At 42.6% G+C, this 24040-nt stretch overlaps 1 protein-coding gene across 1 annotated transcript; it reads left to right on the plus strand.

Annotated features, from left to right (window-relative positions):
• Nucleotides 1-7489: 7489 nt before the first annotated feature.
• On the plus strand, nucleotides 7490-16844 carry LOC140463236 (acyl-coenzyme A diphosphatase NUDT19-like). Its single transcript, XM_072557019.1, has 3 exons — nucleotides 7490-7509; nucleotides 12489-12593; nucleotides 15646-16844. The coding sequence occupies exon 3, from the start codon at nucleotides 15651-15653 to the stop codon at nucleotides 16842-16844; it is 1194 nt and encodes a 397-aa protein (XP_072413120.1). The 5' UTR covers nucleotides 7490-7509; nucleotides 12489-12593; nucleotides 15646-15650.
• Nucleotides 16845-24040: the final 7196 nt, after the last annotated feature.

The raw sequence follows: 24040 nt of genomic DNA on the forward strand, positions 1-24040 counted from the left end.
TTGCTTTTTGAATGGAAGAATTCATAATGGACTTGGTGTTAAAATGCATTTCTTTATCAGAAGGCAATTCACATACCATGAAGTCATCAAGTAATTCTACTGAGTCTGTGACTATAAGTGAATTGCTGGTTTCATGCAGAAAATACTAGTTGCAATTTCAAAATGAAAACTTCTTTGTGGAGCTGATCTCCTTTATCGATGCAGTTTGAAAGTATTTACATTGCAGTGGCTTTTCAATATTGCAATTTACTGTTCTTGTTATTGATCCCTTCACTGCTCACCTCCCCATGGGAATGGAAGAGAATAAACACCAGCTCTCCCGATCTGTCTAATTTCCTTAGATTCACCCAGCAGAAATTGGACTTATTCCATTGAATGTGCAGTGACTGTTGGTGTTGGGACTGTCAGGATGTGTATTTATTGATATATACAGTATACACATATATAAGTACAAAGGGAGTGGAGTTGGCACAGCTAAGTGGCTCTTTCAGAGTCACAATAGGTTTTCTGCACCTCCTGTGTTGTGACAACTCTGACTCAATTGTATATGTTGTAGTGCATCACCACCATGCCTCTGATTTTGATTTGATTATAAATTAATTTGTTCTCACCTTCACAAAATGGAGCTGCAGAAACTCATCGTTCACAATTTAAATTTGTTTGTGAATAGGACAGACAGGAAAGGCTATTAATCCAGTCATGTCAGTACAGCTATATCAAATTTCAACAGGCTTAAACCAGTAATAATAGAACTTGAGAAGCAAACTGAGATCTTGAGTTGTGACAGCTGTTACCCCAGCTGCCAAGTCAGTTACTGCAGTGTATAGATTTCCCAAATTATGGAAATGTCAGAAAAACATTCGACACCTCTCTACACCAATTATAGCAGCCAAAATACTGCACTTGCTCAGACTGGCCAATGGACAAGGGATGGAACCTAGACTGATCTGTAGTTTCATGGACAGCTGACTGTTTCCACTAGCTCCAATGTTAATAGTTAGGAAACTCTCACAATTCTGAAATGTCTAATGTACTTCAGGTAAGGAAAACTGTCATTTTTACCTGCACTGGTCTACATGTGACACCAGACCCATCAGAAATGTGTTGACTCATAACTGCTCTGTGAAATGACCTAACAAGCTATTCAGTTGTGTCAACTGCTAAAATGTCTCAAAAAAAGGAATGAAACTGGATGGGCCACCTGATACTGACCAACGCACTGGAAATGACACGAGCAGACTCCAGCTTGCAAAGTCTTGCTTACTAACCTGTGGGGTCCAGTACCAAAATTGGAATAACTACTTCATAGGTGAGTCACGCAACATTCTGGCACAGTCATACTCGCCATGTTATAATTCTCCCGCAAGGGGACAAAACTTTTTTTCATCTACCCTGTCAAGTCCTATAATAATCTTTTATTTTTCAATAAGGTCATCTCCGATTCTTCTATATTCCAACAAGTACAGCTCCAAACTATTCAACCTCTCCTCAGAAGACAGTTCCTGGTATCAGCCTAGTGAACCTCTTCTGGGCTTGCTGCAATGCTAGTATATCTTTTCTTAAATAAGAAGCCCAAAACAGTTCACAGTATTCCAGCTGTAGTCAGACTACTACCTTTGTGCAAAACTTCCCTATCTTTGTACTTCATTCCCTTTGAAATAAAGGGCAACATTTCATTTGCCTTTCCTAATACCCACTGAATTTTGATATTCTCTTTTTGTGATTCATGGACAAGAACTCCCAAATCCCTCTCCTCAGTATTCAGCTTCTCTGTTCCTCCAACCAAACTGCATAATTTCACATTACTCCACATTATATTCCATTTGCAAAAATTTGCCCACTCAATTAACCTGTCTATAGCCCTCTGTAGACTGTGGTGGCATCCTCGCTGCTTGTCTTCCCACCTATTTTTATGTCACCTGCAAACTTGATTTAGTTCATTCATTTTCTTCATACAAGTCATTAATACATATTGTATATAATTGAGGGTCCAGCACTGATCCCTGTGGCCCACCACTAATTACAGATTGCCACCCTGAAAATGCCCCATATCCCAACTGTCTTCTATCAGTTCATCAATCCTCTACACTTACTAAATAGAGTACTTATTAAGTAGACTAATGTACAGAACCAGATCAAATGTCTTCTGAATATTGTATCCACTGATTCCTCTATATTTATCCTGTGTGTTAACTCTTCAAAGAATTCTATGAATTCGTAAGGCACTATTTCCCCTTCATGAAGCCATACTGACAGTGCTTGATCATACTATGTATTTAAGTGTTCTGCAATTACATTCTTTATATTAGATTGTAACATTTTCCCAACAATAGATATTAACTTGTCTGTGCTGACCAGATACTTAATTTAATCAGTCCAATTTGCCTGCATTTGGCCCATATCTGTCTAATCCTCTACTCTTCATAAACCCCATCCAGATACCTTTTTAAATGTCATAATTGTGCCAGCCTCCACCACTTCCTCTGGTAGCCCACTCCGTACATAAACCACCCTCTGCATGAAAAAACTGCCTCTTAGGTCACTTTTAAATCTTTCCCCTCTCACCTTATAACTATGCCCTCTTGTTTTGGACTCCCCTTCCCTGTGAAGATGACTTTGGCAATTCACCTTATCCACGTCCCTCATGATTTTATAAACCTCTAAGGTCATCCCTCAACCTTTGACGCTCCAGGGAAAATAGCCCTAGCTTATTCAGTCTCTCCATATAGCTCAAATGTTTCATATACTTGTAAATCTTTTCTGCACCCTTTCAAGTTTAACAACATCTTTCCTATTTAAATACAGGTGCTATGTTCTAAGTTTTCCAATCCTATGGCAGTTTTCTAGAATGTAAGATTACTACCAGTGCATCTACTATCTCTGGAGCTCCTTACATCAAATATTCATTGGACTTTAGCCCCACGAAATTTCCTAGAACGTTTTAGCTATTGATAGTTATTATATTTATTTCCTCTCCACCTTTTGCCCTGCAATATTTAGTAATTTTGGAATGCTGTTTGTGTCTTCTGTATGAAGACTGAGCAAAATATTTGTTCAACCTTTCTGAGGGTGTTCAGTCTAATTTTCCAAAACTATAAGTCAATCCTGTGATCAGCATGCTGCTCTGTGCAGAACTTTGGAGCAGGTGCACATATACGCAACTTAGAGGGAACTTTGTTCACCATTATTACTTCCCTAGCCTTATTCTCAAAAGGGCCCACATTCACTTCAGCTTCTCTCTTCCTTCTTTACAGAAGCTCTTGGTAACCTTAACTTCCCTAGTTAACCATGATTGGCTATCTGCTTCCTGGAACCTTCTTCCTGACTGGAATATGTCTTTGTTGTGGCCATGCACTATTTTCTGCTATTGTTCCTCAACCAACTTTGCTGTTTAACTCCTTTCCCAGTCCACTGTAGTCAGCTTGTAACCATGTCACTGTAATGCCTGTAAGATCATCGAGGAGAAAGTGAGGACTGCAGATGCTGGAGATCAGAGCTGAAAATGTGATGCCGGAAAAGCACAGCAGGTCAGGCAGCATCCAAAGAACAGGAGAATCGACGTTTCGGGCATGAGCCCTTCTTCAGGAATGAGGAAAGTATGTCCAGCAGACTAAGATAAAAGGTAGGGAGGAGGGACTTGGGGGAGTGGCGTTGGAAATGTGATAGGTGGAAGGAGGTCAAGGTGAGGGTGATAGGCCAGGGTGGGGTTGGGGGGCGGAGAGGTCAGGAAGAAGATTGCAGGTTAGGAAGGCAGTGCTGAGTTCAAGGGATTTGAGTGAGACAAGGTGGGGGAATGGGGAAATGAGGAAACTGGAGAAATCTGAGTTCATCCCTTGTGGTTGGAGGGTTCCTGGGCGGAAGATGAGGCACTCTTCCTCCAGCAGTCGTCTTGCTATGGTCTGGCGATGGAGGAGTCCAAGGACCTGCATGTCCTTGGTGGAGTGGGAGGGGGAGTTGAAGTGCTGAGCCACAGGGTGGTTGGGTTGGTTGGACTTTTCCGGAGGAAGGTCTGTTGCTGGAGGCTTCGGATTTGTTGTCGGTACTGGTTGTCCTGGTTGGATCCAAATTTTGTTGGTCTGAACGTAGTCCGGAGTCCGTGCGGGGTCAGTCGGTTCCATAGGCAGTTTTCCGGAGGGAGGTCTGTCCCGGACCAACCAAACCAACCCAACCATCCCGTGGCTCAACACTTCAACTCCCCCTCCCACTCCAACATGCAGGTCCTTGGATTCCTCCATCGCCAGACCATAGCAAGACGATGGCTAGAGGAAGAGCACCTCATCTTCTGCCTGGGAAACCTCCAACCACAAGGGATGAACTCAGATTTCTCCAGTTTCCTCATTTCCCCTCCCCCCACCTTGTCTCAGTCAAATCCCTCGAACTCAGCACCGCCTTCCCAACCTGCAATCTTCTTCCTGACCTCTCCGCGCCACACCCCCACTCCAGCCTATCAAGCTCACCTTGACCTCCTTCCACCTATCACATTTCCAATGCCCCTCCCCCAAGTCCCTCCTCCCTACCTTTTATCTTAGCCTGCTGGACGCACTTTCCTCATTCCAGAAGAAGGGCTCATGCCCGAAACGTCAATTCTCCTGCACCTTGGATGCTGCCAGACCTGCTGTGCTTTTCCAGCAACACATTTTCAGCTCTGCCTGTAAGATCATACCTGTTAACCTGTATTTGTGCGGTTAATTTATTCTAAGTTTTACATGTGTTCAAGATCCATTAATTTTGCTTTCTTGTCATTTTCCCTTTGACCCTATTTACTGCTGTTTTTGTGTTTGTATCTTCTGTCCCTTTCTGTGTATCATTTGTTCCTTGCTCTAGTCCTACTCTTGTGGGCTACCTCATCTCTTTTATTCCAGTATATTTATGATTTTATCTGTGCTATTTCACAGACTAATCTTAAACTGAAAACTTCATAATCTTTCTTCCAATTTCCATCCTTCTCTCACCTTTATGATTAGATTAGATTACCTACAGTGTGGAAACAAGCCCTTCGGCCCAACAAGTCCACACTGACCCTCTGAAGAGCAACCCACCCAGACCCATTCCCCTGAGTAATGCACCTAACACTACGGGCAATTTAGCATGGCCAATTCACATAACCTGCACATCTTTGGACTGTGGGAGGAAACCGGAGCTCCCGGAGGAAACCTATGCAGACACGGGAAGAATGTGCAAACTTCACACAGACAATTGTCTGAGGTGGGAATTGAACCCGGGATATTGTCTATCACTGACTCTTCCTTTCATAGAGGCAGAGTCATACAGTTCAGAAACAAACCTTTGGTCCAACCAGTACATGCTGACCATAATCCCAAACTAAACTAGTCCCACCTGCCTGTGCTTGGCCCGTATCCTTCCAAACATTTCGTATTCATGTACCTACATCATTGTCTTTTAAGCATTGTAACTACCCACATCATCTGGAAGTTCATTCCACACATGAACCAGTCTGTGCAAAATAAAAAATATACCCCTCATGTCTTATTTAAACCTTTAGCCTTTCACTTAAAAATATGGCCCCTTGTTTTGAAATCCCTTCTTCAACTTCTCTATTTTCATTTCTGGAAATGGATTATCAAAATATTCATTGCAAGTCCACTGGTACTAGTAACTATTTTGAACACACTTCCTCTTACCCTAACCAGTGCTTCAGATACGTCTTTCATTATTCTTAATCAAGGTATTATCTCTCCCCACCAATGTTGACAGGATCCACTACCATGTCCAATCTATTTCTTGCACTTTAAACTTTCCCTTTCCTTCCTAGAACTGATAGGAATCCCCAGTCAAAACCGAAAGAACTGCAGATGCTGTAAATTAGAGACAAAAATAGAAATTGCTGGAAAAGCTCAGCAGATCTGGCAGCATCTGTGGAGAGAATCAAGAGTTAATGTCTTGGGTCAAGTGACCCTTCCTCAGAACTGAATAAGCTCTGGCAGCATCTGTGTAGAGAAATCACAGTTTATTCAATTCTAAGGAAGGGCCACTCAACCCAAAACGTTAACTCTTGATTCTCTCCGCAGATGCTGCCAGAGCTGCTGAGCATTTCCAGCAATTTCTATTTTTGTCTCGGAATCAGCTTTCACCCACTAGTCTCTGCAATCAATGCATCATCCCTCATTTCCATTACCTCTATCATAATGTCACCGCCAAACACAAAATGCACTGTTCCCTCTGCTGCTCTATAGTCCACTCTTCAAACAGCTCCAAAACACGACATTCTCTTGCAGTACTGTTCCATGCAATTGTAGATTTAACACTTGCTCTTTTTCCTTCCACCTTTCACTCTTGTAAAATCTCTCTTCAGTTATTACTGCACTGAGTGCTCACAATGTGGTTTGCTCTACAATCAAACAGACTAGGTGATTGGTTCAAGGAACACTTCTATTTGACTACCATTTTAATTTTCCACCTTGTTCTTACTCTAACGTGCAACAGTGAAGTGAATTAATGCAAGTGTGAAGAACAGCATCAAATTTTTAAATAGCGCTTTAGTATGTTGGACTCAACTTCAAGTTTAATAATTCTAGACAAAAATCTTTGGCCTTTTTAATTCATTTCATTTGGATATTTTGTTTTTAATCTTCTTTCCACTTTTGGACGACAGTTTGTTCATCTTTCTGCCATCCTATCTCCTCTAGTCACTGCTTCTGTTTCTATGATTGACCCATTATCACTCAAGAGTATTCACTCTGCCCCACCATCTCTTTTGTCGTTTAATGTGCCCTGTCATCCATTCTATTACAGGGATTCCCTATTGTACTTTTACCATATCCCACTTTTTTTTTGTTTCATACCTAGTATGCTTCTAATTTCCCACAGCTGAAAGCCCAAGCTGTTTTACTGCAAATGCTGCCTGAATTTTCTCTGGGAGATTACAGTGCACAACTGGCTACTGCGTCTTCTACATTACAGCAGTTCAGAAAGTATTTCATTTTAATGCACAGAAATTGATACTGACATTGTGAACATCGTAAATTAAGTTCTATTTTTGGATACGGTTATGCCATTGATAGTAATTAAGATTTAGGATATTCGGATATTTTGGGTCTGTAGGGAGGGACAACTGGAATTGTGGGTTATCTCAGATCCCATAGATTAGAAGCAAGTCATCCTACAGAAGGGACTGACCCAGAACAATGATTAAGATTGAGGCTTAGGTTTAGAGACGTAGTCAAAAACTCACTTTTAAAGTGATTGATAGACAAACAACTAAACAAAGTGAAACATCAAATATATGTGGCGTCCCCCACACACACACACATCACAAACCATTTTCACCCTCCCTGAGGGTGACTGAACCTGCAATCGTCCGAAGTACTTCATCCTTGAGCGCGAGAACACGGACTAAACGTTGAAAAAGTCAACACGCGCCAGTCGGCGCAAGCGCAGATGATGATTTTAGAGCGCGCATGCGGGTCGGTGCAAGCGCAGATGGTGGGATTGGTGCGCGCGGGTGGGTTGGCGCAAGCGCAGACTGTGAAAAAGGCGAGGCGCGGGCAGGTGAGACGTGATAGTTGTGGGTGTGAGTTGATGCTTTTAGCAGATAGGAGCATAAGAACAAGGAGCAGGGGTAGGCCACCTGGTCCCTCGAGCCTGCTTCGCCATTTAATAAGGTCATGGTTGATCTTTTTGTGGACTTAGCACCATTTACCCGGCTCTCACCATATCTCTTAATTCCTTTATTCAAAAAAAATCTCTTAGCTTTAAAAACGTCAACTTCTTCACTGAGCAGGGAATTCCATAGATTTACACCATTCTGGGTGAAGAAGTTCCTTCTCAATTTAGTCCTAAATCTGCTCCCTTTAGTCTTGAGGCTATGCCCTCTTGTGTGAGTTTCACCTGTCAGTGAAAACATTCTATTTTTATCTTATCTATTCCCTTCATAATATTATATGTTTCTATAAGATCATCCTTCATTCTTCTGAATTCCAATGACTATAACTCCAGTCGACTCAGCGTCTCCTTATAAGCCAACCCCCTCAACATAATCAACATAGTGAACCTCCTCTAGTGCTAGTACATCCTTTCTCAAGTAAGGAGATCCCAAACTGCACACAGTACTCCAAATGTGGCCTCACCAGCATCTTGTACATCTGCAACATAATCTCCCTGCTTTTAAACTCAATCCCTTTAGCAATGAAGGACAAAATTCCATTTGCCCTCCTAATTACATGTAGTAGACTAACTCTGTGATTCTTTATGAAATATGGTCTAAATAAACTGGTTTCGTCATGCCAAGCATAATTAATGTGTTTTTTTTAAACCTATTCCAGTATTTTTGTCATATGCTGCACCCGTCAATATTTGCTATATCAAATTCTTGAAGTGCCCCCTACCTCACTACTGAAACCCTTCCAGTTAAATACTTGTTTGACAACAAATACCTGTACTGTGTGTCTAGAAATTTCCTCTAATTAAAAATTGAGATAACTAAAGCTCTTGTTTTTGGCCCCCTGCCACAAAATCCGTTCCCAGGCAACTGACCCCCACTCCCTCTCCCTGAAAACTCTGAGGCTCATCCAAGCCATTTTAGATTTAGTATTTTTACATCAAATTGTTGTTGGAAGCTGAAATGTTTATTTGGCCATTGGAAGAGTGATCATGGTTCTGTGGTCCATTCCGAGAAGGTAGGCAAGTTTAGCTTAGATATCCATGTGGAAGTGTGATAAAGAACAAAGAAAATTTACAGCCCAGGAACAGGCCCTTTGGTCCTTCAAGCCTGAGTCTGTGATGTTATGGAGAAAACAGAGGCTTAACTCTTAGGTGTGGGGCTGATTAATAAATATTCTTGGATGCAGAGGATTTAGAAAAAAAAACGAGGAAGGAAAGAAAGAGAGGGGGAAGTAGTGATAATAAGAAAACTGTTAGAATGCTGGAGAGAGAGGATATGCCTGAGAGCCCCAAGACAAATTTATTTGGAAAGAGTTAAGAAATAGATATACCCTGATATTTTTCTATGTATTCTATAAGCTGCCAACTGTGGAAAAGATGTAGATGAACAGATTTGCAAGAATATTACAGAGAAGTGCAAGATTTAGTCAGTCATTAAAATATGGGGATTTTAATTATCCTAAAGTAGACTGGATAGTAATAATGTAAGGATGGGAATGAACAAGAGATTATAGTGCCTGATCAGGAGAATTTTCTACATCTGTATGTTTGCAACCTAAGAATAAAGTAAGCAATCCTTGACTGTTCCTTGGAAATGAGGTACACCATTTAGATAAAGTGTCACAAGGAGATCATTTAGGAGACAGTGATCATTGTATCATGAGGCTGCAGAACAGGACAAGGAGCAATCCAGAGTAAGAATAAATGGGGAAGGTCAATATGGGAGAGGATGGATTGGCCTAGATAAGATTTACAGTCAAAATAATAACTCTACTTTTAAAAAAAAGACCATTCAGATATAGTAAAGGTATATTCCCAAAAGGGGAGAAGGAAGAATAAACAAACTTAAAGCTCAGTAAATGATGAAAGAGATAGTAAGATGAAACAAAAAGGGGCTCTAATATACTAGATGGTAGTTGGACAATATATTGAGATTCAAGTTTGATATATATATATGGTTCAGAGGGAATTTTAAAAACAAGAGCAGCAAAGAGAGTGTATGAAGAGATTGACAGCTAACATAACTCAGAATCCAAAGTCTTCTGTAGACATATAAATTGCAAAAGGGTGGTAAAAATGGGAGTAGGGCTGATTATGAACTAAGAGGATTTATGCATCAATATAGAGAGCTTAGCTGATGTACTTAGTGAGTACTTTGCATATATTTTTATCCAAAAAGATGTGTCTTAAGTTATGGTGAAACAGGAAATAATTGGGAGACTTGATGAATTGAAAATTGATGAAGACGAGACGATAGTTAGGCTGTGCAAACCGAACCAAGGAAAACTTTCCCAAGAGATTTGATTTCAGTTCTGGTGTGCAGTTTCCCAGGAGGCTAGCCACATGATCCTGGAACAAGAGAGAAGCTATTGCCATTGCAGATGCTTCCACATAGTATACTGTGTGGTTGATTTAATAAAATAAATTAATAAAACAACACCAAAATGAGGTTTCAATGCCTATTGTTCTCTGTCCATCCCATATACATTGCCTCTTCCTCCTCATGGTAAACCATAACCCCGTGCATCTCATTTTATCCTTCTACCCCTCCCTATGCCAACTTATTCCCTCAATGTCACCTTGTGTTCCTGTACCCTCCCTCATAGCCCAACAAATCCTTCAGGTCACTGAATGCTCTGTACTTAACCCCCACAACATTACTGCCAGCTTATGCCCCTGTACCCACCCCTTGCTAACATATGCACCTTTACCATTCCCACATTCTTCCATATCATAGATGCCAACCAATCTATCCATTCATCCCCATAGCACTTTATTTTCCTTATCACAGCTTAGTGCTAACATGCCAACCCATTTGTACTGCTCTCTGTGGCCAAACATTAGGAACCGTGCTGACATAAAATAAAATTGTCTGTTGATGACATCATTGTTTGAAAGCAAAACTCTTGTTGAGTAAAAAAATACTCAATACATTGAAATTCCTTCAATAAATCTTTCATGAAAATAAATGTTTCACTCTTACTAAATTACTTAAAGAAACAAACATTTGTATTTTACAACCACTTGAGCTGTCAATCAGACTATTCACTTAATGAACATCCAACTGTGAAATTAGTCATGAAGCACTAATCCTATATTTGTAACTGTTGGGCTATGTCGACAGATAAAGGGAAAGTACACCAATTTTTAAAAAAAACTATAGACTTTTCATTAACTGTAAAGCTCAGGAGTTAAATAACTTGACAGTTCCTTTGGGATTATGCACGCTTAGGCATCTTCATCTACAATTTTAACAGTCCCAAAAGGGGACCTGCTCCACTCCAGTACCTGATCTGTGCAGTACCCAAAAGATATCTGACCCCTCTCGAAAGTACCTGCTATTCCTTGACCCTAAAGGTATTTGCTACCATATCCAAAGGTGCATTCTGGTTATTCAAACAAATCCACAAACTTCAGAGCAACTCTTTAACAGTTGCGCACATTCTAAGTTCCATGCTACTGGAATATCAAAACTCCATTTCAGTAGAGATAGCCGATGATTTAAGTAGCCAGTGTCTCCTTAAAATTTGCCGTATGTCAAATCAGATTTGACCCAAGTTGGATCCTGCAAAAATGGGAAGTGCAGTGTTTGGTGGTGGGACTTACAATTGCAGGCCATCTCTGCTGTTTATTGTGGTGAAAATCTTGCCCTGATTCTTCATAATTTAAGATCTCACAGAATTACTAACTAATTCACCTTGTGCTAGCTGCTTCAGCTCACCTCTCCCAATTCATTGCCTCCTCTGACTTTCTGCCGATTCTCTCACATGCCATTTCCCTTTATATAGTTTGTGCGCAGAAATGATTGAAGAGGATGGGGCAGTTTGGCCTCAGCTGGAGTATTCTGTCCAGTCTGGATCTCACACTTTTGAAAGAAAGTGAAGGCATTAGTTTGCAGAAAAATATCATGGAATTGTTCTAACTTCAATTATGTAGCTAGATTGGAGAAGCTGCGATTATTCTTGGAGAAGAGAAAATTGAGAGGAGATTGAATGGAGATGTTTGAGGTGAAAAGTGGTTTGGACAAGTAGATAGGGAGAAATTGTTCCCATTGGACGGATGGAAAAACAGCGATTGGCAAAAAAAAAGGAACAACAATGTGATGAATATCTTTACAGTGAATCATTCTGATCTGGAATGCACCTGAGATTGTGATGAGGACCAATTCAATTGTGGCCTTCCAAAGGAATTAGGATCATTATCTGAAAAGGGAAAATTTGCAGGACTAAAGGAAACAGATCAGGCGAGTTCCAATAGGTGCATTATTCTTCCAGAGAACTGGCGCAAATCCAGCCAGCCTAATGGCATCCTGTAACAATTCAATTAGTCTATGAACTCTGACCCTGCATCAATTTATCTGCTCCAGAAACCTGCACTTGAGTCTTTGTTACCTTTGGCCTTGGCTCTTTTCCCACATTCCTGTCCTCCGTATTCTCCCCACTTTGAATTAGAGATAATCCAAACATTTGCTGCTTGTGTCCTAACTCCTCCCAAATCCCATTCACCCACAGAGCTGTGCTGCTCATGTATAATGGCTCCAGGTGAAGTAAATCTTAAGTTTAAAGTTCTCATCCTTGTTTTCAAATTTTTTCATAGCTTCTTGCCTCCCTGTTTTTGTAATTTTATTTTGAGATATCTAATTCTGACCACTTGAACACCCCCTTAGCTCCATCATTTCTGGCTGTACCTTTAGTTTCCTGGGAGGTCTGGAAATCTCTTCCTTCCATGAAGCTCCACTTAACTTTTCAGTTAGCTACCTCTTTGATCAAGCTTTGAGTGATCTGACCTACTGACTTGGTGTCTCATTTTGCTTTATAATGCTCATGTGAGATAACTTCGGGTATTTGTTTTCATTTATTCTTTCATAGGATCTGGCAAATCCAGCATTTGTTGCCCTTTCCTAATTGCCCTTGAACTGAGTGCTTGGCTATTCCAGAAAGCAGTTGACTGGAGTCACAAGTAGGCCAGACAAGGTAGGTCAACAGATTTCCTTCTCTATAGAGAAGCAGTGAACTAGATGGGATTTCTTTCAATAATTTCATGGTGACCACTATAGGGACTAGCTTTTTAAGTCCAGATAAGATTGATTGAATTTAAATTTCATCAGCATTAGCTACTGTGTGTTACTGAACAATTTGTTGTTATAACAAACTTGTCATAAATTTAATTATACTGCCACTAATTCAATGTCCTCAGTTCGTGGCAGACTCTGCTGTCTACATCCAGTCCCAATAGAAATCCTGTGCATGTAGCTTTGCTAACCTACATTGGCTTCTGATGCCTCAACATCTAAAATTAAAAATTGTCTTATTCAATTGACTTAATCTCCCCTATCTCATTAACTCCTCTAATGCTACAACCTGCACCACACTATTGTATACCCTTACCAATCTCATCACCTGTGATTAATGGTTGTTTTTTTCAGCTGAGGGATTGATTCTGCTGCTTGAGGAATCTAAAACACAGGGACACAGCCTAAGGATAAGAAAGTGTTGATTATTTAAGATAGCGATGATGCGAAAATACTTCACTCACAATTCTCTACTCCAGAGGATTGTGGATTCATTTTTTTTATTAGATTTAAGGCTGGAACAGACAGATTGTTTTCTCTCAGGGAAGCATTGGAGTTAGAGATAGTTTGAGAAAGTTGAGAACAAGTCCAAAGTCATCAATGATCATACTGAATGGCAGCACAGACTTGATGGGTCATATTTGTCTGCTCCAGCTCCTGTTTTTGCATGAATTTTGAAGCAGGCATTGAACCCAGATTCCTGGTATCTTATCAGGCAAGATTTATTTGCAGATGTTCTGCCAAAGCTCCATCCCATCATGTAAAGAAAATACTGGAAATAACATTTAGGAAGAGAGAAACAGGGTTGATATGTATACTGATGACATATCATCAGAAAGTTTCATGGGCAGCACGGTGGCACAGTGGTTAGCACTGCTGCCTCACAGCGTCAGAGACCCGGGTTCAGTTCCCGCCTCAGGCGACTGACTGTGTGGAGTTTGCACGTTCTTCCCGTGTCTGCGTGGGTTTCCTCCGGGTGCTCCGGTTTCCTCCCACAGTCCAAAGATGTGCAGGGTCAGGTGAATTGGCCATGCTAAATTGCCCATAGTGTTAGTTAAGTGGTAAATGTAGGGGAATGGGTGGGCTGCGCTTCGGCGGGTCGGTTTCCACACTGTAAATCTAATCTAATCTAATGTATGAAATTTTAGCTCAAATTGCTCACAGAGAGGAACTGGAAAGTGGTAGTAGTGCAACTGAGAACCTCTGAAGAGGTTCTTGATAGGCAGGGATGGGTAACCAAATCAAGTCTAGGGCAAGGAAGACCAAGGCTCCATCCTGAGACAATTTGCATATTTTTTCTGTGTCTTTAATTTAAAAAAAAGAGCTCAGTTTTCTAAGATTAAAATTCTCTACACTTTAACTAATAGTTTCACAACTTGTGAGCAACAATTGTCAGTTTTTGACAGCTTAGAGATATACACACCAGATCAGGTAGCATAACAAAAGCTGACAGATTTAAAAAGCTATGGCAATAAGACCTGTAAGTGCTGCCCTCCTCGGCCCACAACTAAACCAATATTAATTATTTATAAACTTACCTGACTAGGTTTCTACTTTCTTATAGATTAATCCTCACAGGAAAACTCAGTTACTCAGACTACTGACTAATACTGCATCAAAAAATGGGACAAGATATGGTCATGGAGAAAATGAAGCAGGATTGTAAAACTATTTTACTACTCTTGTTTTAACTGCTGCATTGCCTGGTTTCACTAATCGGAGTTAACACATGAGCGACAAAAGTGACAAAACATTCATGGCACGTAAACATGTCATCTCTAGGTTGGGATTGTACATAGGCGACATATTGGAACTCTTGATGATTTTTCATTTTTTAAAATTGTTTTTGATTTGGAACTATGAGTTGACAGCTGAAGGTGACCTTTGCACTGTAAGCATCAGCATTGTATTTTAAAAACAAATAAACAAACTTATATTAGTTTATAAACCCAAACCTAAAAGTTAATTGCAGGTTGTTACTTGTTCAAAGAATAGTCTAGACATTTCGTTCCAAAGATGCATTATGCCCAAACAGATATTGAACGTTAACTGCAGAGAGAGCTAACCAATCTAACAAAGGGAAACCAAAGCTTGAATTGGTCTTGAATTGTGTGTTTCAGAGGATTGTGTTAGCCAAAGCTATGGGAGAGAGTTTGCTTGCTCCCTAGTTATCCTCTCAATATACTGAAAGTTCAGAGAATAGAATCCCAGATGTAAATATTAAGTAAATATTCCTTGGAGACCATGGGAAACTATTTGTATGCACGGGTGACTTTGTAAACTAAGTAAGATACAATTCCATGTACCTGTTATGTTATGGATCATACAGTCTGCTTATCCGAACTGTCCAGTTACATATTATTTAATTTTTCTTTTGATTTATCCCTTAACTGTGTCTCTTTGTCTATCTTTGTGTGACTGGGGCTAGAATCAAAGAAGATTGGGTTTCAATCATAGATAATGATTAGATTATCTTGTTGCTTAACTTTCAACTGGAAAGATTGTTTAATCTTTTGTTTAGCCTGTGTACTTAGTGTCTGATATTAGTTACTCATGAAGTCTGGTTCTGGTTGTTCAAAACGTCTGGTTAAGAACAATTGGTGTCAATTTTGATGGTCATTGAAGGTTTTCATTTTACTACATTGTAAATACAGGGATAAGGAGGCTGATTTGATTTGGCTGCTGTCTTCGTGTTGGAGCTGATGTTGCTGAAGATTAAAATGTTGAATGAAAACACTTTAGTAGGGCTAATGGGTTCCCACTTACAATGTCTACTCTGCATGTTTCCAAATTTGGTGTATTTGCAAGGTCTTAAGCACTAGATTGCTAGTTCAAGCAGAGGGTAAAAGGTTTACTAATTTGAGCAAGAGGACAGTGGTGTCGCTGATGAACTGTAAGAGTTCTCCAGTTCCAGCAACAACTATTAAGGTAATAAATTGTCCTTTTTTTTGCAGCAAAGATGAATCGAGACTTGAAGTATTGGAAGGAAGCAGCTACTGTCATCTTGGCTTCAGGTGTACGAAATTGCTTTGGGAATAAAGATTCCCAAATAACCAGCACACAGGCTAGTGGGCCTCCAAGTTCGGTACTTAAACAAGAGAGAAATGTAATTCATTCGTTGGTGGAGAAGCCTGTCTTTGATTATGCTGTACTTACGTTACAGCGGAGTGCAAAATGCAGTTTCTTGCCTCATGCTCAGGTATTCCCTGGAGGTACGGTCAATCCATCTGATTTTTCCAGTGAGTGGATTCAGATATTTCAGTCCTTTTGCAAGCCACCTAACTTTAAACTTGGTACAGTCAAGCAAACCTCCAAAAGAGCTCCAATGTTTGCAACGGACAGGAGAAAGCTAGGATCTGAAATTCCTGGAGAGGTGGCTTTCCGTATTTGCGCTGTTAGAGAAACCTTTGAAGAATCAGGGATTCTACTTATGAAGCCAAATGCCCCTGAAACATGTTCGAGCAGCCAAGGAGCCATAAAGCTCACACAGTACGACCAAAAGGAACTTGCAAATTGGAGGCTGCTTGTGCAGAAAAATGCAGCAAATTTTATAAAGCTTTGCAAAGAGCTGGACTGTATACCAAATATTTGGGCATTGAAGGAGTGGAGTAATTGGTTAACTCCCACTTACTTGGAGAGAAAACGTTTTGATACTGCATTCTTCATCTGTTGTTTGCAAGAGATTCCTTTCACATTGCAAGATGGTTATGAAACTGTTTTCTACAATTGGATGTCCCCACCTGATTTTATTAAAGGCCACAATTCAGAGAAATTCTACATCCCTCCCCCACAATGGTATGAACTGAGCAGACTCTGCCAAATACCCCATTTCCAAGATCTGCAGCAGTTTAGCCAGCAGCGGGCATTGGAAGGCTGTGAGCGATGGCTTCCAGTCCGTTTCCTTGCTTCTGATGGTTATGCAATTTTGTACCCTGGGGATGACCTTTATCCAGAGGATCCTGATTACACAGGAGAAAAGAAGATGAACGTCAGTTCCTCAAAAACTCTGGAACAATTGAGGTTAGAGGCTACCAAACTAAATCGCGCAGAGCTGAGAGGACTGCATGGCATAACACTGTACGTGAATATTGAGCCCCAGTATAAACATCTCCATCCACTAAATATGGGATCATGTCAAAACTGTCACCTGTAAATTGTCTCTAATATAGAAAAAGTTATTTTGAAATAAATATTAGTGAGTATTCTTGAAAATGATCAAAATTTATGTGATGTTTTTATATAGTACCGGTGAAGGTAGAAATATTTTCTTAAAAAAGGCAAATTTGACAAGGCTAAAGTAATAGCAGTTCCAAAAATTTGCACCTATTAATCCTGCCAAAACCTGGTAAACTCTGGGTAGGCACATGAAACGTGGATCATATAGTACGTGGCAGAATGAGAAAGTTAAAAAACCAGCCATGAATCATAGAGGATGCTCTTCACCATGTAGGATTAGCCATAGAGCATGCTTTCACGAGACATGAGCAACCCGATGATATCCAAAGGATAGCTTGTCTATGTCGAGATTAAATGGAAAAAAATCTGACTGATAATTCTTCACAGATCACTAATCCCATGCCAAATGTTTGACTAACTTAACCCAGCAGTTTCATCAATACCCTTTATAAGAAAGCAATACTGCTTATCCAGTTCATGTGGACCCAGAAAGCCAAGTTGCCCGAGCTGTGGGATTGGCATCTACCACTCAGTTCCTTCAGCTTCTAGGGGCTGTGTCCTGCCTGTCTGTGGTGCCCAGAGCTCTGTGGCATCATCCAGCCAGATTCCTGAACAGGGAGGGACTTCCTACTGCCTCCTCGACCATGACCCCACCCCCATCACCAAACCATCATCTCCCAGACCATACAGAACCTCATCACCTCAGGAGATCTCCCACCCACAGCTTCCAACCTCATAGTCCTGGAACCCCACACTGCCCGGTTCTACCTCCTTCCCAAGATCCACAAGCCTGACCACCCTGGCTGACCCATTGACTCAGCATGCTCCTGCCCCACTGAACTCATCTCTACCTACCTCGACACTGTCCTATCCTCCCTAGTCCAGGAACTCCCCACATACATTCGAGACACCACCCACACCCTCCACCTCCTCCAAGACTTCCGTTTCCCCGGCCCCCAACGCCTCATCTTCACCATGGATATCCAATCCCTCTACACCTCCATCCGCCATGACCAGGGCCTCCAAGCCCTCTGTTTTTTCCTCTCCAAACGTCCCCAACAGTACCCTTCCACCGACACTCTCATTCGTTTGGCCGAACTGGTCCTCACCCTTAACAATTTCTCCTTTGAATCCTCCCACTTCCTCCAGACCAAAGGGGCAGCTATGGGCACATGTATGGGCCCCAGCTATGCCTGTATCTTTGTTGGCTATGTAGAGCAGTTGATCTTCCGTAATTACACCGGCACCACTCCCCACCTCTTCCTCCGCTACATTGATGACTGCATTGGCGCCACCTCGTGCTCCAGCGAGGAGGTTGAGCAATTCATCAACTTCACCAACACATTCCACCCTGACCTTAAATTTACCTGGACCATCTCTGACACCTCCCTCCCCTTCCTGGACCTTTCCATCTACATTAATAACGACCGACTTGACACTGACATTTTTTACAAACCCACCGACTCCCACAGCTGCCTGGATTACACCTCTTCCCACCCTACCTCTTGCAAAAATGCCATCCCGTATTCCCAATTCCTCCGCCTCCGCCGTATCTGCTCCCAGGAGGACCAGTTCCACCACAGAACACACCAGATGGCCGCCTCCTTTAGAGACCGCAATTTCCCTTCCCACGTGGTTAAAGATGCCCTCCAACGCATCTTGTCCACATCCCGTACATCTGCCCTCAGACCCCACCCCTCCAACCATAACAAGGACAGAATGCCCCTGGTGCTCACCTTCCACCCTACCAACCTTCGCATAAACCAAATCATCCGCTGACCCCACCACCAGGGGGATATATTTCCCTCCCCACCCTTTTCCGCCTTCCGCAAAGACCGTTCCCTTCGTCACTACCTGGTCAGGTCCACTCCCCCCTACAACCCACCCTCCCATCCTGGCACTTTCCCCTTGCCACCACAGGAACTGTAAAACCTGCGCCCACACCTCCCTCACCTTTATCCAAGGCCCTAAAGGAGCCTTCCACATCCATCAAAGTTTTACTTGCACATCCACCAATATAATTTATTGTATCCGTTGCTCCCGATTCGATCTCCTCTACATTGGGGAGACTGGGCGCCTCCTAGCAGAGCGCTTTAGGGAACATCTCCGGGACACCTGCACCAATCAACCACACCGCCCCATGGCCCAACATTTCAACTCCCCCTCCCACTCTGCCGAGGACATGGAGGTCCTGGATCTCCTTCACCGCCACTCCCTCACCACAAGACGCCTGGAGAAAGAACGCCACATCTTCTGCCTCAGAACACTTCAACCCCAGGGCATCAATGTGAACTTCCAACAGTTTCCTCATTTCCCTTTCCCCTCCTCACCCTCGTTCCAAACTTCCAGCTCAGCACTGTCCCCATGACTTGTCTGGACTTGTCCTACCTGCCTATCTCCTTTTCCACCTATCCACGCCACCCTCTCCTCCCTGTCCTATCACCTTCATCCCCTCCCCCACTCATCCATTGTACTCTATGCTACTTTCTCCCCACCCCCACCCTCCATAGCTTATCTCTCCATGCTTCAGGCTCACTGCCTTTATTCCTGATGAAGGGCTTTTGCCCGAAACGTCGATTTCACTGCTCCTTGGATGCTGCCTGAACTGCTTTTGCTCTTCCAGCAGCACTAATCCAGAATTTTATTTATTGTTCAGCTCACTTATGACCAGAAGCAGCAATTCCTGGAGATGTGTACCCGATATCCAGGAAATGTTACAGCATTTACATTCTGCACAACTCTCAAGTTCCTCAAATGTTCATTATCTTTAGAACTGGCTATTGGGTGACAGGGCATACCACAGATGACATGACTAATTGCCACAGTAGAAAACTCTCAGAATTGCATCACTATAGTGCTGTTCATGCATACACTAGGCCATTATTATACAAAAAAAAATCTTTTGAAGATGTGCTTCCATTGTCTAAACTGGTTGGGAGGAGCACTATTTGCTGTTCCCCATACAACCTTACTCTTTGATGGGGTGAAATATTAAAGAGGAGTGAAATATTAAAGAGGGGAGATGGCTGGTTGTGGGACGGTCACAGTCGTGCTTGGAGATGTTCTGCAAAGCGGTCATCTAGTCTGTGTTTGGTTTCTCCAATGTAGAGTAGGCCACATTTGGTGCAGTGAATACAATACACAAGATTGAAGGAGGTACAGGTTAAATCCTGCTTCAACTGGAAAGACTGTTTAGGCCCTTGGGTTGTGAGCAGGGAGGAGGTAAAAGGGCAGGTGTTGCACCTTCTTCATTTTTGTGGAAAGGTGTCATGGGAAAAGGGGTGGTGCTGGTGGTTATGGAATGGATTGGGGCTTAGATTACTTACAGTATGGAAACAGGCCCTTCAGCCCAACAAGACCACACCGACCCTCCAAAGAGCAACCCACCCAGACTCATTCCCCTACATTAACCCCTTCACCAAACATTACGGGCAATTTAGCATGGCCAATTCACCTATCCTACACATTTTTGGACTGTGGGAGGAAACCAGAGCACGCGGGGAGAATGTGCAAACTCCACATAGACAGTTGCCTGAGGCGGGAATTGAACCTGCGTCTCTAGCACTGTGAGGCAGCAGTTCTAGCCACCATGCCACCCACAAAATCTTTATATAGGTTTACAAACAAGCAATCAGGTTGGAGGCTGTGTTTAATTCTAGCTGATGTTTTATTCAGCTATTTGTACAATCCTTGTAGGGTGGAAGCAAGCTGTTCAGCCTATCAAGTCCACACTATCCCTCCGAAGAGCTTCTACCCATACTCACCTCATCCTGGAGAGGATGATCCCTGCGAAATGCAGAAGGGGGAGTGAGAAGAAGGTGTGTTTAGTGGTGGCATTCTGTTGGAATTGTCTGAAATGGCTGAGAATGGCCCTTTGAATGTGGAGGCTGGTGGGATGAAAAGTGAGGGCAAGGAGGACCTGATCACACTGTCGTGAGTGATGGGAAGGAGCAAGTCAGAAGCACAGGTGATAGATCGGATGTGGTTGAAGGCCGTGTCAACCACATTGAGTGGGAAACCATGGTCATAGAAGAAGCAAGCCATGTCAACAGCACTGTTTTGGAAGGTGTCATCATCGGAACAGATGTGACAAAGGTGAAGGAACTGGGAGCATGGGATGGAGTCCTTGCAGGACGTGGGGTGTGAGGAGCTGTAGTGAAGGTATCTGTGGGAGTCAGTGGTTTTATAGTGGATGGCAATAGACAGTTTATTCCCTGAAACGGAGACAGGGAAATCAAGCAAAGGAAGGGGAGTGTCGAAAATGGATAATGCACAAGTTATAGAGGAGTGGAAATTTGAGGCAAAATGAACAAACTTTTCAGGGTCCTGGTGAGAGCATGAAGCATTACTGAAGCAGTCGTAGATGGAGCAAAAGAAGAGCTGTGGGAGGGGACTAGAATAGAACTAGAACAAGGATTGTTCCACATACCCCATAAAGAGACAGGTATAACTGGGACCCATGTGGGTGCCCAAAGCCACTCCTTTAAATTGGCAGAAGTGAGATGAGTTAAAGGAGAAATTGTTCAGTGAGAAAACAAGTTCAGCCAGGCAGAAGAGATTGGCAAAAGATGGAGAGTGTCCAGGCCTCTTGTCGAAGAAGAAGCCAAGAGTTCACAGACTGTCCTAGTAGGGGATGGAGTGTAAAGGGATTGGACATCTGTGGTGAACAGGAGGCAGTTAGGGCCAGGGAAATATTCATGCAGAAGATGGTGTGTGTATGGAATTAGCCACCAGAGGATGTGGTGGAGGTTGGTACAATTACAACATTTAAATGGTACCTGAATGGGTTTAGAAGGATATGAGCCAAATGCTGGCAAATGAGTTTAGATTTATGTAGGATATCTTGTCCGCATGGATGAGGTAGACTGAAGGGTCTGTTTCTGTGCTATATATCTCTATAACTCTATGACTCTAACTGGAAATTGTCAATATGGTGGAGAGAATGAGACGAATTGCGGAACTAGGTGTGCAGGATTTGGACAAGCGGAGAGAGGAAATGTGCTTGGTGGGGCAGGAACAGACTGTTACGATGGGCCTACGGGAGCAGTCTGGCTTGTAGATTTTAGGAAGGAGGGAGAAGCGAACTGACTGGGATTGAGCGACTACAAAGTTGGAGGAAGTGGGAGGAAGATCTCGGGAGGTAAAGAGGTTGGTGACAGTCCTGGCAACAATGGCTTGATGTTTGGATGTGAGGAAGTATCCGAGAGTTGCCTTTAAGTCTCTGCAAAGTAAAGATCAGTGCACCAGATTACACCAGCACCATGTCTTTTGGCGGGTTTGTTAAGAAAGTTAAGGTTGGGCCTGAGAGAGAATAGTGTAGCAATTTCAGAAGGAGACAGGTTAGAGTGGGTGAGAGAAGCAGAGAAATTGAGACAGCTGAGGTCATGTCAGTAGTTTGCAATGAAGAGATTGAGGGCAGGTAAGAGATCAGGAGAAGGGTTCCAAGTGGAGGGTAAATACTTGAGGTGGGTGAAAGGGATCACTGGAATGAGGGTGGGGGTTGTGGGTTGGAAGGCCCCTGCCCAATAAAGTGAAAACGGAGATGAAAGGACTGGGACAAACAGTTCAACATCATGGTGAGCTGGAAATTCGTTAAGGTAGAGGTATAGAGGTGTGAAGCCTAGTCCTTTTCTGGGAATGACCTTGTGACTGTCAACAGATGTTAATACAATTATGAGCCAATTATGTCACAGAAGCATTCCACCCTTCAATGGAATGCTTGCTTTCTATCTTTAAAAAGATTAAAGTACACTGTTTTCATTATAAGGAGAAAGTGAGGACTGCAGATGCTGGAAATCAGAGTCGAGAGTGTGGTGCTGAAAAGCAGAGCAGGTCAGGCAGCATCTGAGGAGCAAGAGAATCGATGTTTCAGGCAAGAGCCCATCCACCCGGAAACGTTGATTCTCTTGCTCCTCAGATGCTGCCTGACCTACTGTGCTCTTCCAGCATTACACTCTCGACTGTGTTTTCATTGTAAGTTAATTCATCCCCCTTGCACCAATAAATTCCTGCTCTGCATCCTGTCCACAGCATCATAATGGAGCTTTGCAGGATTACGTGCAGGCTGTGCTTATCTGAATCAAATTTCAATTTGCAAGGGGCATTGATCTTTTAGAGAAGTAGAGGGACTATACTTTGTTGATTGACTCCTGAAACCTATCCAGCTTAAGTTCCTGCTTTCTAGACGTTGTGTTCTTCTCAGAGGGTGGCAAATAGGTTCAGTGCTATTTACACTGCTCCATACAATCCATGCTTGACTGTGTATGGAAATCACTGCCCATCAAGGTAGTCTACAAGAAAAACATAACCAGAAGCCATATACAATTGAAAGAGACCACAGGACTATTGAACGATGTGCTATATTTGTGCCAAGTTTTAGCTTGTACAGAAGTTTGACATTTATGCATCAAAAATGCCTTTGCCTTGGTGCCACCTTCGCAGCCACACCTGAGTTTGAAGAGGTCTGCTGACTGTTTTGTGGGTTTGCCTCAGATGACTTTGGTGGGCATACACTGGAGCCTAGAGGTCTGTTGCTTAGGTGCAGTTATAGCCTTCTTGGCCTGATCTAATAGAAGAGTTTGGGTTCCTGGCCGAGGTGAGATAGTGTAGCAGACCACCTCTGGATTGTCCTAAAATGACAGTCCCTAAATGCCTGTCTTTTGCTCCTTTTACCTGCTGGAGCACTATGGCATTTTCTTACCCTTCAAGGAGGTGGTTACCTGGAGGGAGGTCAAGATCCCTCAGCCCGCTGTTGTCTAGCCAGTCAATGAATGCATGCATAGCTCTAGCAATACTGTGAAGGTCCTTGCACATATCCACCAAATACTGATTGTTCTGCTAGACCGATCTCTGCATGGTGGCCATCACTATTCCACGGAGGCAGCCCAAAGCCACAATAAGACAAAACCTGAGCCGGCTCCTTGGCCCTTCACTGTAGTCTGTGCATGATTTCTATCACTGCTGCCAGATGTTCACCTCCTTGCCCATACATATCCATCAGCTCAGTAATTGCTGAGTTCGGGGGCTCTTATCCTGTGCTGTACTCCAGTAGTTTTCTGAGTGTCCGAAACCTCACCTGTCTCTTCGTTCTCAGTTTACAGGCCCATATCAGTGCTGTGCTCACCACAATGTGACTCCAAGCTTTGTTACGTAGATTACCCACTGAAGTGAATG

The sequence above is a fragment of the Chiloscyllium punctatum genome, chromosome 37, assembly GCF_047496795.1.
Source record: "Chiloscyllium punctatum isolate Juve2018m chromosome 37, sChiPun1.3, whole genome shotgun sequence".
Classification (NCBI taxonomy): domain Eukaryota; kingdom Metazoa; phylum Chordata; class Chondrichthyes; order Orectolobiformes; family Hemiscylliidae; genus Chiloscyllium; species Chiloscyllium punctatum.

Bases quoted from the DNA above. Each gene is read 5' to 3' on its own strand.
- LOC140463236 (XM_072557019.1), top strand. From the start codon at position 15,651: ATGAATCGAGACTTGAAGTATTGGAAGGAAGCAGCTACTGTCATCTTG.